This window comes from Triticum dicoccoides, chromosome 3B (assembly GCF_002162155.2).
Source record: "Triticum dicoccoides isolate Atlit2015 ecotype Zavitan chromosome 3B, WEW_v2.0, whole genome shotgun sequence".
In the NCBI taxonomy this organism is placed as follows: domain Eukaryota; kingdom Viridiplantae; phylum Streptophyta; class Magnoliopsida; order Poales; family Poaceae; genus Triticum; species Triticum dicoccoides.
In genome coordinates this window covers 583320290-583334002 of record NC_041385.1, presented here as the reverse complement: position 1 = coordinate 583334002, position 13713 = coordinate 583320290, and the positions used below count along the sequence as shown (strand labels likewise).

Sequence of the window (13713 nt, the reverse complement as noted above, 5' to 3'; positions counted from 1 at the left end):
GTTCGTCCGGAGGAGGAGATCGGCACCAGCGCCACGAGCGCCGTCTCGCCCTGCGAATGCGAGGCGCAGGGCACCTCGAGCGCCGCCGCCCCCCACCACGGCCACGCGGCCTGCGACGGTACGTGTTGTCAACCGATCCGTCGGTCGATCTGCTCTGCTGCACCCGTGCACGTCTAAACCGTCGTTGATCTCCTTCGTGCAGCAGAATGCGGCGGCGGCAGGCCGTCGACGGTGGAAACTCGGCGAGGTCCAGCCGGGGAGATGGAAAAGGGTGACGCTGTCGACGGGCTTGACGGGGACGTCCTTAGGATAACGAGTTACTTCGCCGCCAAATATGTGCGCGCGGTGCGCCATTGAAGAATAGCTCGGGGTCCGTCTCACATGAGGCGAAGCAAACAGTTTTTCGTAATCTAGAGGACCTTGTCTTACGTACCTTCGATCTTGTATGATCTGTCCATATCAGTGTGCGAGTAGTAGTAATATGATTGTACTAAGATCTGTCCATATCAATTGTCGATCTTATTCTTATATGATATGATGGCTTGCAGCGTTCCTAAGATCTAACGAGAATCTCCTGGAGTTAACGACACAATCGTTCGATTGTTTCTGAATCAGACTGCAATTTTGAAGCTTAATTGGCAGAGTTAAGATATAGACAATCCTATTTATTCGAACTAGCTTTGCTGAATCGAAAGAAAAGAGACAACTTGGATTCAATCAAAAGAAATTAGAAGATTTTAGTACTGGCATGTATTCACCTCAATCACTATATGCTCTGTTTGTACTCTACACATGAGGAATATATTCACCTTTAACTTCTTTTTTTGCGGAAATAAGACTTTCATTCATCAACCACGGTCATTACACTCCAGATTTTACATAGAGCGTGAATTCCATCCGGTGCATGCCCATGCACGTTGAATTATCAAATGAGTATAAAGTTGGTCTTTTTTTTAACTACTACACTCCAGATTCTCGAGCATGGAGATAGGCGAGTTGTAGACCAAGAGCTGGTACAGATATAGGCGAGTTGTAGACAAGAGCTGGTGGGCAGCAAGAAACGCATGCACACCAAAGAACAAATCTGAGTCACATGCCTACTTCTATTGGTTTCTATAAAGAGCGGCTAGCTTAGATCTTAGACCAGTCGGTCACTGTCGAGGTCGCCAAGGTGATCTTACAGCACCGCCGTGGGGATTTCTCATATGATTTTATGTAGGCAAGCCGCAAGCGGTGGTGGTGATTGGCTGGGTGGTGTCGCTGCCTTGGGAAGAGACGAAGTGATGGTAAAAGTAAGCAGGATCCGATGATTCTTCCATGGGGATAGCCAAAGTAAAGATGTCGACTACAGACTCGTCGCAGACTTGCAGTGAACCTGGATGCGGCGAGCCTGATTTGTGGATCGATGGCGGGTCTTGACTTTGTTAGGCTGAGATTGGATGGTTGCGGAGGGTGGTGTGCTTGGTTGGGTTCCCATGGAAGAATGTGGCCTCCTCGTGGATCTGGTCATGCCCATCCTAGAGAACATTGTGTCCCTAGCTCCCTCGAGGAGCAAGGACAGTGCAAGCGGCAGCAGGGGGGAGGGGTAGATGTGGGGAGGGATGTCGGCGGCTGCTCGAGGTCATCATGATGAAACCCTTGACGTCCCATCTTTATCAATGGAAGTGGAAGAGCACGAAGTCGAGATTGGATAGGAGTTTGAGTTCTTTTTAGCACCGATCGGTTCCCCATTTTAGAGATGTATTTTTTTTGCGTGCGAGCAAACAGTGGGTTGATTCTAAAAGGGATAGGCACTTTTCAACAGAAGTGCATGACGGACCAAAAATATGACCTCATTTTATTCGTTTGATAGATATCATATTATTCGTTGTTGTTCGTTCGATGAAATTTCCTAATATTTAATGGTTGTGTTTCTAATTAGAGCACTCCATAATCACCCAATATGAGGGGATGATAAATGAAAAATACTGATTATAAATTTTGAAGAGCCCGTGGCAACGCACGGACGTTATACTAGTCCTAGTAATATTTTAACGATTATGTTTATGGTAAAAGAATATTGCGCTAACGAATGTTGCCTTAAAAGCGAAACATGAGATTTTCCCAAGACCCAAAGCCTAGGCAAGAGAGAAGAAAAATAACCCTAGGCGCTGCTGTACAGCTGGGCCGCCGCAAGCTACTCCGCCCGTCTGAACTCTTGCCGAAAATATCTCCCTGCTGCTCGCCTGTACCCTCCCTGCCCGCTTTACCTCTTTCTTTCTTGTGTCCCAAGCCAAACCTCTCCGCCCGACGCGGGTCTCGCGAACATCGGGCCGTCCACGTACGTGGCTCGACACCGCCGCGCCGTCCGATCGCAGGCCCCGCGGCGTGCGAACGTGCCAACTGCGACCGAGCGGAAAGGAAAGCAAGCGCGGCGCGAGCTGTACCGCGGCCCTCTCGCAGATTCGCACCCGTGAGATCTCGTATTTCAAACCGTGCCCCTGAGGCCCCCCCGCAACATTCGCCGCTGACCGTGTGAGGCGCGACTCATTTCCTGCGCGGAGGGCTGGAGCGGAAAATCGCCGGGCACGAACCATCGGTTGGTTACTTGGTTCCGCTGCTATAATTAGGCAAGCGAGGAGGCACGTCCCGTCTCGTCTCCCTCGTCCGCCGCCGCGTGTTCGGAAGCGAGCGAACCCCGCTCCTCTCCTCGCCTTGGTATCCCGCCCCCCACCGCCGCCCCGCTCCCACGCAGATCGACGCCCACAGAGCGCCAATGTCGACGGGGGGAGCTTCGCTGGTGCGCCGCGCCCTCGAGGCCGTGCGCCGGACGCCGCGCTGGCAGAAGAGGCTCGTCGTCCTCACCGTAGGGTGCGTGCGCCGTCTCCTTTCCCCCTCACCTTGCCCCCCTTCATGTTTTGATCCATTGCTCGCGTTCCGTCGCTGATCGATCCATACGCGCGACGCGTCGTCGTTGTGCATTGTGCGCTAGCTGTGCGGCCTGCCCTTTGTTGGTTCGGCAAAATTTGCCACCTTTTGGTACTTGCTAAGATTTTCTTAATCTGTAGTTCCGCGGAAAGGCAGATTTAAGCGGGCTGATTGATTTGTTTAATTTACGAATTGCTCCGGTGATAACCAGCAACTCCATTACTGCACTATACATGACGTTTCGCTTTTGTCCTTGTGAGTTGATAATATTACTTGTAGATCCATCTATACTTTGTAGAGCCAGTAAATGGATCTAATTGTCTGCCGCGTGCGTTGTGTTCGTGAGGGGTTAATTACGTTGTAACTTGCAAGATCCTTCCATTTCCGTCTCCGGCCTGAAATTTCAAGCTGGGTTCATTATAAGTCGTTCTTGGCATCCGGAAATTCTGTGATTTTGAAGTAGAAACCTACCACATCACATTATTTATTTAGTGCTGAAGATACCGAGGCCAACACAGACAATATGCCTTGCATGGTATATAAGGCGATCATTTCTTTACATTTGTTTGTAACAAGTGGAGTTGGGTATTAGCTACAACTATACAATCCTAAAAACTGTTGCCCATGTGGATACAGTGAGGTAGCAGAATAATAAGATTTACCTGAAAACGTGATTTGAATTATGTTGGAGTACAGTATGTTTAGTCTAATTATACCACAGTAAAAATAAAAGTAAGGTTTTAAACCAATTTGATGTTGTAGTGCTGTGTTGCACAATCTAGTTCGTAAGGTAATCCGTCCATTTTTACCTGCAAACCAGGTTCACCACTGGAACCTATTACTAAAATAAGGGATATCTTTACCATAGTAAATTAGCTCCGTCATAGTTATATAAGTTACTAACTGGTAAATGAACTAAATTTTAGCTTATAAGCTACATAAATGTTAAAAGTAGCATTTATTTGTTTATGAACATCATTTTATACCAGTACCCTTGACACTTTATTTCTTCAACCTCATTGCAGAGCTGGCACTTTAAGCTATGCTTGCCAGGATAACCGTGTTCTTCAAATCAGTGATGGAACGGGGGGCAAGAAAAAAGTGGTTATACTTGGAACTGGTTGGGCAGGTGCAAGTTTCTTGAGAAATATCGACACTTCTTTGTATGATGTCCATGTGGTATCACCTCGCAACTATTTTATGTTCACTCCTCTGTTGCCGAGTGTGACATGTGGCACGGTTGAAGCACGCAGTATTGTGGAGCCAATTCGCAATATTGTGAGAAAGGTACTGTTTTGATAGTATAGCACATATGTGGGTCTTACTTATCTATTCTGCATCATTTTGTATCTTCCTAGTATGTTGTACCCTATAGGCAAGTAAAATTGCACCATTTTAACCAATACCATTGATATATCTGAAGAGTTGGCACGGTAAATTTGTGTATTATTTTGCAGAGAGGTGGTGCATTCAGATTCTGGGAAGCAGAGTGCTACAAGATTGATCCAACAAGCAAGAAGGTCCACTGCAAATCAGGTGATGCTGACGCCAATGGGGAGTTTGTTGTGGATTATGATTACCTTGTTGTAACTGTTGGAGCGAAACCAAATACTTTCAACACCCCAGGAGTTGCTGAAAATTGCCATTTCCTGAAGGTCAGTACCTACCTGTGTTATCCGTCATTAGATGGATACAAAATTGTACTTCCATTTTTTGATTTAACCCAAACTAAACCTTGATCAAATAACTGTGCATGCTGCTCTGTTTAACATACCTTTATTCATCAACTTAATGCAATACACTCCAATTGACAATATTTTCCCAGTCGTACTGACAAACTATGCCCTTGTCCCCTTTAGTAGGATAGCAGCTTGCATCTATTTGCTGTGTCCTTTCATCATGATAACTGTGTGTTGTGTGCTGCTGTGCATTACTTGTGAGTGCGTACCCTCGAGCGCAAGTGTTTTATAGGTTACATTCTATCGCAAAGCAGCTATATATACATTTTGTACAATTTCTTGTAATTTGATATATCTGTTATTGTGTAGGAAGTAGAAGATGCTCAAAAGATTAGGAAGAGTGTCATGAAATGTTTTGAAAGAGCTGCACTTCCTAATCTTACTGATGAAGAGCGGAAGAAGAACGTTCATTTTGTTGTTATTGGTGGTGGCCCAACAGGGGTAGAATTTGCTGCAGAGTTGCATGACTTTGTCAATGAGGACTTGGCAAAATTGTATCCTGATGTAAAGAAGTATGTGAATATTTCAGTAATTGAAGCTGGAGAGCATATCCTTACGATGTAAGACCCTTGAGACATCTTCAGTATTTTTCTGTAGCATTTGTAGAATATTCACTTTTGATTTTGTCATTTCTTTTATATTGGAGTAGAAATTTCCTGGCAGCACTAGCACATATATTACAGATACCTTAGATCTGGTGATAATTTCTTTATTCATGTTTCATGCAGGTTTGACAAAAGAATCACCCATTTTGCCGAGGATAAGTTCAAGAGGACAGGCATAGATTTGAAGACAAATTTTATGGTCGTGAAGGTGTCTGATAAGACGATAACCATGAGTAATCCTACAACTGGAGAGATTGCTGTTCCTTACGGCCTGGCTGTTTGGTCCACTGGAATTGGAACCCGTCCCATAATTATGGATTTCATGAAGCAAGTTGGTCAGGTATATCTTGGTCTGCATCCATAACAAATCATATTTCCCTATTTACATTTAAGACTTTCAATACATTTTTTGTAGGCAAACAGGCGTGTGCTAGCAACTGATGAGTGGCTTAGGGTTCTTGGATGTGACAATGTATATGCACTTGGTGACTGTGCAACTATAAGTCAAAGAAAAGTGATGGTACGTGCATTGATCAATTTTGAAGTATCATTTTTGTTCACCATGTCAGATATTTCAACATTTGAGTTGAACTTGAAGTTTTATATAGGAGTAACACTTTTAAGTTTTAGGGAATATTTTCTGTTGGTATGATGCTTTAATCGACATGAGTATCCTTTCTTTCTCTCTTGAGGTGGAAAAGTTTAGCTAGTTTGATAACAATTCTTCTGTCCCCCTATAGAAGAATGCTCTACATTTGTTTTAGCAAAAAAATACCGTGCTATGCCAACTAGTATACATGTTCATACTTCATGATTTTCCGGCATCTCAGTGGTTTCTGACATCTGTGTTTGATTATTATTCATTACAGGAGGATGTTGATTCAATCTTCCGGGTAGCAGACAAGGATAATTCTGGCACTCTGTCTGTAAAGAACATAAAAAATGTTCTTGGCGACATCTATCAAAGGTACCCACAGGTGGAGTTGTATCTTAAAACCAACCAAATGAAGGGCTTCCATGACCTACTGAAAGACAAGGAGACAGAAGAACTGAACATTGAAGAATTCAAGAAAGCCCTTGCTCAAGTGGACTCGCAAGTCAAGATGCTCCCAGCAACAGCTCAGGTAATTCCTGTGTATGACTTAGGAACTCAATATTGCCTACCATGCAGAGTGGTAAATCAACTTCAGCGTTGATGATATGCTAAGCATGTAATAATGATTGTTCCATGCATCAGGTTGCCGCACAAGAGGGAGCTTACCTGGCAGATTGCTTCAATAGGATGAATACTTGTGAAGAAAATCCTGAAGGCCCTCTGAGGATTAGGGGCGCAGGGCGTCATCGGTTCAAACCTTTCAGGTAATATATTGGACTGGTGAAAAGTAAACCTTGCATTTTTGCTGTGCAATGTCAATAAAATGTAAATCGGATTTTTGTTATCATCAAGTGCCAGTAAAGGTCTGTAGATATATGTTGATTACAGACAGAGAGTCGCTGATTTGTTGTCATAGAAATAGAAGAATTCCATTTTCATAGCTATAATTGATTATCCCAAATTGCACATGTACAGGTACAGGCATCTCGGCCAGTTTGCTCCGCTGGGTGGAGAGCAGACTGCCGCACAGCTGCCTGGTGATTGGGTACATGTTGGCCACAGCACTCAATGGCTGTGGTATTCTGTCTATGCAAGGTAAGTCTCTCGCTCTCCAGTATGCTTTGTTCCTTCTCCACTTGAAGCACTGATTGGATGCTGGTTCTAATGGTCATTTGCTCTTTACCAAATGCAGCAAACAATTCAGCTGGCGCACAAGGATGCTAGTTGTGACTGATTGGGGAAGGCGTTTCTTCTTTGGAAGGGACTCCAGCAGCCTATAAACTGAACTACGGATTGCGTAGTTCGTCTTGTTTTGCCATCTGAGGATCTGCTAGACTCTGATGCTACCTTCCGCACCATTCGTTTTGTTCCACAATTTTGAGAGCTCAGTTCGCTAATAGCTTAGCAAGGTTTTGTTCGCAAATTTTGTTCTTACCAGATACTATTGGTATGATATGCCGAACAACGGTTCATATCCTTTTTATGTCTTGTCTTAATACGCCTGCATCGTTCAGGTGTCCCTAGTAGAGATGATTAGAGGATTTATTTGCATCTCATTTATTACGAATATTTGCTCTTCTTGCATGAGAATACAAGTCTAGATTCCTCTTTGTTTGTCTTGTGAAATGAAACTTGGGTCGCGGCCGCTGAATAGGGAGCAATCGCCCTTATTCCTCATCTTGTGCCCGATTTGATGAAGTGATTCTCGCAGAGCATAATCAATCATCGGGTGATTCTTCTTAATCACAATACGACAACTAAATGACCGGTGGACGGCCTGAGCATCCTCGTGCTCAGTGCCGATGCAGAGGGAACTCTTCTCGCGTGGCCTCCTTGCTCTCTGGAACGGCCACATCAGTCATGCCGCGGTCGCGTACAGCCGCTGTTGCTGCGCAGCCGGCTGTGGCATCGCGTGTAGTTGCCCACGCCTCGCGCCACCGCGGTCGACGCCGTCTCGGTGCGTCGCGATGCCATTTGTTGATGGCATGGTCGCAGCATTCTTTGTGGAGGTCGTCGTCAAGAGGCATCTCATGTCTAAGTTCCATGCCGGGCACGCCGTCGCTCGTTCTTGGGACGGCCTATCTCTTTCTCGTTTTGTGGCCTAATTACTCCCCGTAGAGAAGTGCCCATAACGTGTTTAGGCCCTGTTTGGATTCTTGTTTTTCCTTCTAAATACACTTGTATTTCCGCCACCCAGAAGTTAAAATACACCTGTATTGAATTACCACCATTACCACCATACCAAGCGCGGCCTTAGAGACTTTGCAAATTGATAGATCTGGATGATTCAAAGAATGATTCTTCCCAACCGTGTAGCTCATCCAGAAGATCATCAATGACCGGTAAAGTAACGAACAACGATCTCATTGGCACTTCTCGCCGCCCTTTCAGCCGCCCTCTCCCTACGGGCGAGCTCCGCCAAGAGTAGCCGAATCTCCTGATCTGATGCTCCGTCGCCCGAGTCCATCAGTGGATCTCAGGATCGACGTAGCGCCCGGGCCGCCGGATTCGCCAAATCTGGCGGGGGAATCCCCAATCACCAGGCCAAGCCCCTTCTCTGCACGCGGAGGGGGCGCACGGCGGGGCGGGGAGGCTCCACTACCAGCTGCAGATGGGGAGTGAGGGTCAACGCTGGCGGGGAGCGCGGTGGTGGGCGCGTGGTACTTTGGGGGCGCGGGGGAGCGGAGCGGAGGGGGCATGAGCGGAGCGCGTGCTCTTCCTCTCTCTCTCTCGCCCTTTGTTCGCTCGGGGCATTAGGGCATGTACAATGATGCTATCTTAGGAGTGACACGCGGGATAAATGATGAGGTGGAGGAGAGAGAATTCGTAAGAAAAGGCTTGTCTTCTCCTTCCTGGCAGTGCTTGAACTCGCTTTTTCCCTTTCCCTTCTTCCTGAACATGTTTCTGGAATTGCTGTATTCCCGTTCTCTGCAATGGAAAGGGGTTAAAGCCCAGTTTAATTTTTTTTAAGAGAAGACAAGAGGTGATCACTTAACACGACATGTCTCCCCACGTTTTTCGGATTAGCTAGTTATTGAAGATAAGGCTAATAAATGATCCATTGTAGACATCTTTTTTTGACATATCTAAATTACATACAAAACTTAAGATAAGACTATCTTATCAATCATTGTACATGCCCTAAGTCGCCACGTTTGCCAAAAGCAACGGCTGACGGTTGGTGACCATGCAGGGATTAAAAATAACATACAACAAGCGCTCAAATTGATAATTTTATTCAACAAATCATAACACCGAAACGATTATGGTAAAGGAGATACATTGCACAATAACTCAAACCATGGCCGGCTATAATAATATCTACTCCGTATTTTTCTAAGGATGATGGAATACATAGAGTTCACCACCATTGATGTTTTATAATTTATACTTCTTCATGTACTCCCGGAATATGACCTGGTCAAAAATGGGCCTATTATCTTCTGATAAAAGCTCCTTTATTGGTCCATATGGCCTATCAAGATCATCGGTGCTCAGAAAGCATGCGATGGAGATACGTGGTTGTACTGTTGGTTTGAGCAGAACTCGGTGCTCCACGCTCTTGAACCCCCCGTTTGTAATAATCTACACAATTGTGAAAAGAGCAAATAAGAAATTTGATTTCAAACAATCCATCATAGTGATCAATGAGCACTGATGATCAATTTATTAAAAACATGTTTATGGCTAATTCATTTTGAAATTATTAAAAATAAGTCTATTCTTTATAAGAATAAATTTTTTCATAAATTTTGAACTTGTTTCAAAACCCTCCATAAATCTTTAATAACAAATAAAAATCAATTTTGGAAAAAGTGAAATCAACAACAAGAATAAAAATATGCATGTGATTGGTCCAATATCAATTGGTAACGTCATTTCATATAGATCTTTCCCTGTTTAATAATAGTCCAGAGTTTGTGCACTATTTTAATATAATTTTAAAATTAAAGACTAGAACATGAGATAATGAAAGATTTGGAAATATATTGTATTCAGTCTTATGTCAACACCCATTCACAAAAATGAGGTACTCAAAAAATATATAATTTATATATTATATTAAATTAGGATATAATTGTAACAATAATTATTCTAAAATAAATTTATAGTATAATAGTTTAAGTTAAAAAATATTCCGAACGGAGGGAGTAGAAGATAAGATAATTGACTTATGATCGGAAGTAAATAAACAATTAAATATGTTTCTCATATGAATGAATGTATAAATATATAACTAATGTGTAACAATTTGGTTAGGTGAAAGTGCGAAACGACTCTTTCGCGGTCGATCGCTGCAGCGAGCGAATCTTTTCTTACGGCAACATCAGCGAAGGAAGTAGGACCCACCAGGTGGGATTGATGAACCAAGTCAAAAGTCTGGCTCCGTGAAATCAGTTGATGGGGCCCACTGTCTCCTACCATAAATCTCTCTGGCCCCGTGATTTCAACCGGTGGAGGGCCCGCTGCGTCATTTAATTAACCCTCACCCAGATTTGTTTAAGGAAACTTGACTTTGTTTAGACTGCTGTCCGAAATCGGGCGTTGGAACGAGCGCGCGCGGAATAGCCATCCCCGTGAAAGTGTAACGGAACCTGCATCATGTCACCCATATTTGCCAGCAATGCACCATTGACTGGAGGAACATCAATCCAAACATCTTGATGAAGAACTTGAAGGCCACCGACACTATCTTGGAGGAGCAAGGTTAGAAACCCAAGGTCGGTATGCTTGGTCCCACCCATGGTCAAATGTGGCTCTGGACATATCGGGAAATAGTGACACGCCATTGACCTTGCGTTGAAGCATCTTGTGGTCGCTAGATAATCACTTCCAAGACCTAAAGCTTCTGATAATAACTCAGACAACTTCCTCATAACTCCATCGATTCCTTTCATGTACGTCCTCACTTCTTCTCTGTACACTTTCACAATGTTATAAAAAAATCGTTTTATCTTTATTATAAACAAAAGCACCCTTTATACTTTCACAGTGTAAAATAAATTTATAGATTGATCTCTATTATATTAAAGAAATTACATTTTTTTTCTAGAATGGAGTGATATATTAATAATAAAATAACCAAATTTAAAGTCATTTAATCCTCATCAAAAATAGAAGTCAAAGAATCATCCCCAACAGGAAGACCAACTAGAATCATATCCGAAGATAAAAGTGACATGAGTCGAAGAGGTCCAAACTCTACTCCCACGCCACAATCGCCATAACTGGTCTTATGCACAAACGTTTGAGCCCTCTTAAACTTTACTAAAAATATTTTTAAAAATACTCTTTAGATATAAATATTTTATTTATGAATAGATCATAAAATCACAAAATAACAAAAAATATAGGTTTTGATAATGGAAGAACCAGAAAAATAATATGACTCGCTCCGTCCCAAAATAAGTGACTCAACTTTGTACCAAAGAAGTGACTCAACTTTATACTAAGTGCACTAATCTTTTATATTTACTAATATTAGAGTAAAATTTTATTAGTTGTATGTGCATCTGCATATATCAAAGACTAGTTATTTTATTTTTTAAAAGGATAAGTTATTCAAAAAGAAAACACTTTTTTAAAACCTTGAACTTAGACTGAAACAGCTAACCTATGACTTGTAATTATGTTCTACCAAAAATAAATGAGGTTCGCTTTCACGAACTACTTTTTTTCTAACATGGGAAACTAATTTAAAAGTTTTAAAAACAGTGTGTTAACTTAAACATAACCGATCACCTGCAAATTTGTGGTATTGCTTCAAAGCTTGCAGGGTCTTCAAGAACCTTGCAAGACAAGGTATCTCTCCAATCGGCCGGGGTCGTCACCTTGAAATCTCCATGAAAGCTGAAGAAGTTAACATGCTGAGCAAAGTCACGCGAGTACCACTTTGCCTTCTCCTCCCGAGGGAGCTCATGAAAAGCTCGGATACCTCTCTGGGCACCCTCGATGACGCCAAGAGGAATCCCATGATCCACCAGCTGAAAGAATCCCCATGACTCAGCCGCTTTCTTTATCTCCTCCACGATCTCCGTTCGACTCTCCGAGGAATCAAACCCGCTGAGATCAATCACGGGGAAACGAAGGCTGCGAACCTTGTGAAGATGCTCGTCGTCTTCGGGGAGTGAGGAGCTGAGGAGGTTCTCCGGAGGGTGTATGAACATGGTGGGAAGCTTGGTGACGCCGGCGTCGACGAGCCCTTTGACGCCGGCTTTGCTTTCGTCGAAGGCTTTGATCTCCATCTCACGCTGACTGTAATCCACAACTGGTGCCATGGTTTGTTTAAGCAAGAACATGCTTGCGGGTGCTCTAGCTGTTCTGCCCATTTATATATAGGTGGAACTAGAACAGGAAGCAGGTTTTGATGATACGTTGGTCTCATCGCCGGACTCCGCTGCTAATCAAACTTTGGTTTGCACGCCTTTTGGCTTTTGACAGTAGAGCACGCTCACGCGTACGTGCAGTGCGAGGTAGCTTGCTTAATTTGGCGCCAACTTAACTTGTGCGAGCCGAGCTGGGAGGCTTGCCATTTCACGTGTAGAAGAGGGTATAGTACCATAAGTTAAGTTGTTTTTATATAAGTTAAGTTGTTTCTATGGAAGGAACCTTTGTCAAATTTCAAATCTCTTGTTTGGAAGAAATAAAAAAGAGAAACTTCTATATAAGAATAGCACGAATCCTGACGTAAACTGAATGGTCTAAATAGAGGGTACACTAGTATGGGGATACAAAAAAATCCATGCTGGTTATAGACTTCGAATAATTTTTCTTCATTCTCTTTGTAAGTCCACCTAGCATAGGAAGAGATATGGATTGATAAATCTTAAGTCATCAACTTATGGAAAATTTGCTATTGTCTTATAAAACTCTGTGCTTAAAGGTTCAACAGAGCCTACAAGAATAAAGTTGCATAGTGTACATCAATATCTACCGTTAGGTGTCGCCTTGGTGGAATCCTTGATGTTCTTCGTTTATCTTTTCAGTTGGGGATTTGTTGTTGTTCTATGCTTGGGCGAGGGAAGGAGCTCCTGTGTTAGTGGTCAAAAGTTGTAAAACATTGACAGCATGTTTTTTTATGTATCTTATATTTTGAAACAGATATGTTTTTTTCTCTCATGCATGTACATTGTATATAGTTACATAATTGTGATATTCATATGTACTCTAGATCTATGAAATTTCTCCATTATGGTTGTATTTGTCGCTCTTTCATCTCCCTCAGTTCTTTCCAAAATAAATTTTGACTCGATTTTTCGCTCGTCTTTCTCTATTAGGCTCCTTCCACACAATTACTACTACGATAAACTCGTTGACCATACATACTTGGGATATTCATAATTCTTCCTTGCTTTGTGTGACCCAAAATATATTGTATACATGTATAAATTTTCCAATTCACTAAATCAACTACAGTTTTAATTTATAATACTTCAAAAAAAAAGTAAAATGGCATAAATGAATAAATGTATTTTGCAGTCAATACGATGTTGTTATTCTTATATTCCCAAACCATATAGTGTTGCTTATATTACCGGTCAAAGGTTTAAACTTTGACTGTATGTTTATTTATATGTCTTATGAAATGGATGGGTATTTTTCTAACACATACACCGTATATACTTTCACGTGACCCTTCTCTGACTATTTCCCGGAATTATTTGAAGAATAATAAAATTTTAAATTGTTGGCACTAAGATATTCACATATGTATTTTGTGTCTCACGTAGATGTTCACATATTTATTTTGGATCTTGGTTGTACGCACCTATTCCCCACTCTCTTTAATTTGCTATGTATGAACACATAGACTAATAACATCATCCGGGTTCATCATATTGGTCCCTCGCAACGCCTTCCCAAGGGC

General features: G+C 42.6%; 2 protein-coding genes across 2 annotated transcripts; one reads left to right on the top strand and one right to left on the bottom strand.

Annotated features, from left to right (window-relative positions):
* Positions 1-2682: 2682 nt before the first annotated feature.
* LOC119277224 (external alternative NAD(P)H-ubiquinone oxidoreductase B3, mitochondrial-like) lies at positions 2683-7413 on the top strand. Its single transcript, XM_037558476.1, has 10 exons — positions 2683-2850; positions 3933-4194; positions 4365-4562; positions 4956-5206; positions 5375-5591; positions 5667-5771; positions 6121-6375; positions 6489-6610; positions 6822-6941; positions 7039-7413. The coding sequence occupies exons 1-10, from the start codon at positions 2756-2758 to the stop codon at positions 7124-7126; spliced, it is 1713 nt and encodes a 570-aa protein (XP_037414373.1). The 5' UTR covers positions 2683-2755; the 3' UTR covers positions 7127-7413.
* Positions 7414-9224: 1811 nt separating this feature from the next.
* Positions 9225-12124, bottom strand: LOC119274172 (1-aminocyclopropane-1-carboxylate oxidase homolog 1-like). Its single transcript, XM_037554847.1, has 3 exons — positions 11589-12124; positions 10442-10763; positions 9225-9431 (listed from the first exon to the last, which is right to left on the bottom strand). The coding sequence occupies exons 1-3, from the start codon at positions 12122-12124 to the stop codon at positions 9225-9227; spliced, it is 1065 nt and encodes a 354-aa protein (XP_037410744.1).
* Positions 12125-13713: the final 1589 nt, after the last annotated feature.

Excerpts from the sequence above, each read along its gene's own strand:
- LOC119274172 (XM_037554847.1), bottom strand. The coding sequence starts at position 12,124 with ATGGCACCAGTTGTGGATTACAGTCAGCGTGAGATGGAGATCAAAGCC. Across the intron at positions 10,764-11,588 it reads GCAATACCACAAATTTGCAG|AGAAGAAGTGAGGACGTACA; the intron begins GTGATCGGTTAT and ends GAAAGTGTACAG. Across the intron at positions 9,432-10,441 it reads ATATGGGTGACATGATGCAG|ATTATTACAAACGGGGGGTT; the intron begins GTTCCGTTACAC and ends ACAATTGTGTAG.
- LOC119277224 (XM_037558476.1), top strand. The coding sequence starts at position 2,756 with ATGTCGACGGGGGGAGCTTCGCTGGTGCGCCGCGCCCTCGAGGCCGTG. Across the intron at positions 6,376-6,488 it reads TGCTCCCAGCAACAGCTCAG|GTTGCCGCACAAGAGGGAGC; the intron begins GTAATTCCTGTG and ends TCCATGCATCAG. Across the intron at positions 6,611-6,821 it reads CATCGGTTCAAACCTTTCAG|GTACAGGCATCTCGGCCAGT; the intron begins GTAATATATTGG and ends GCACATGTACAG.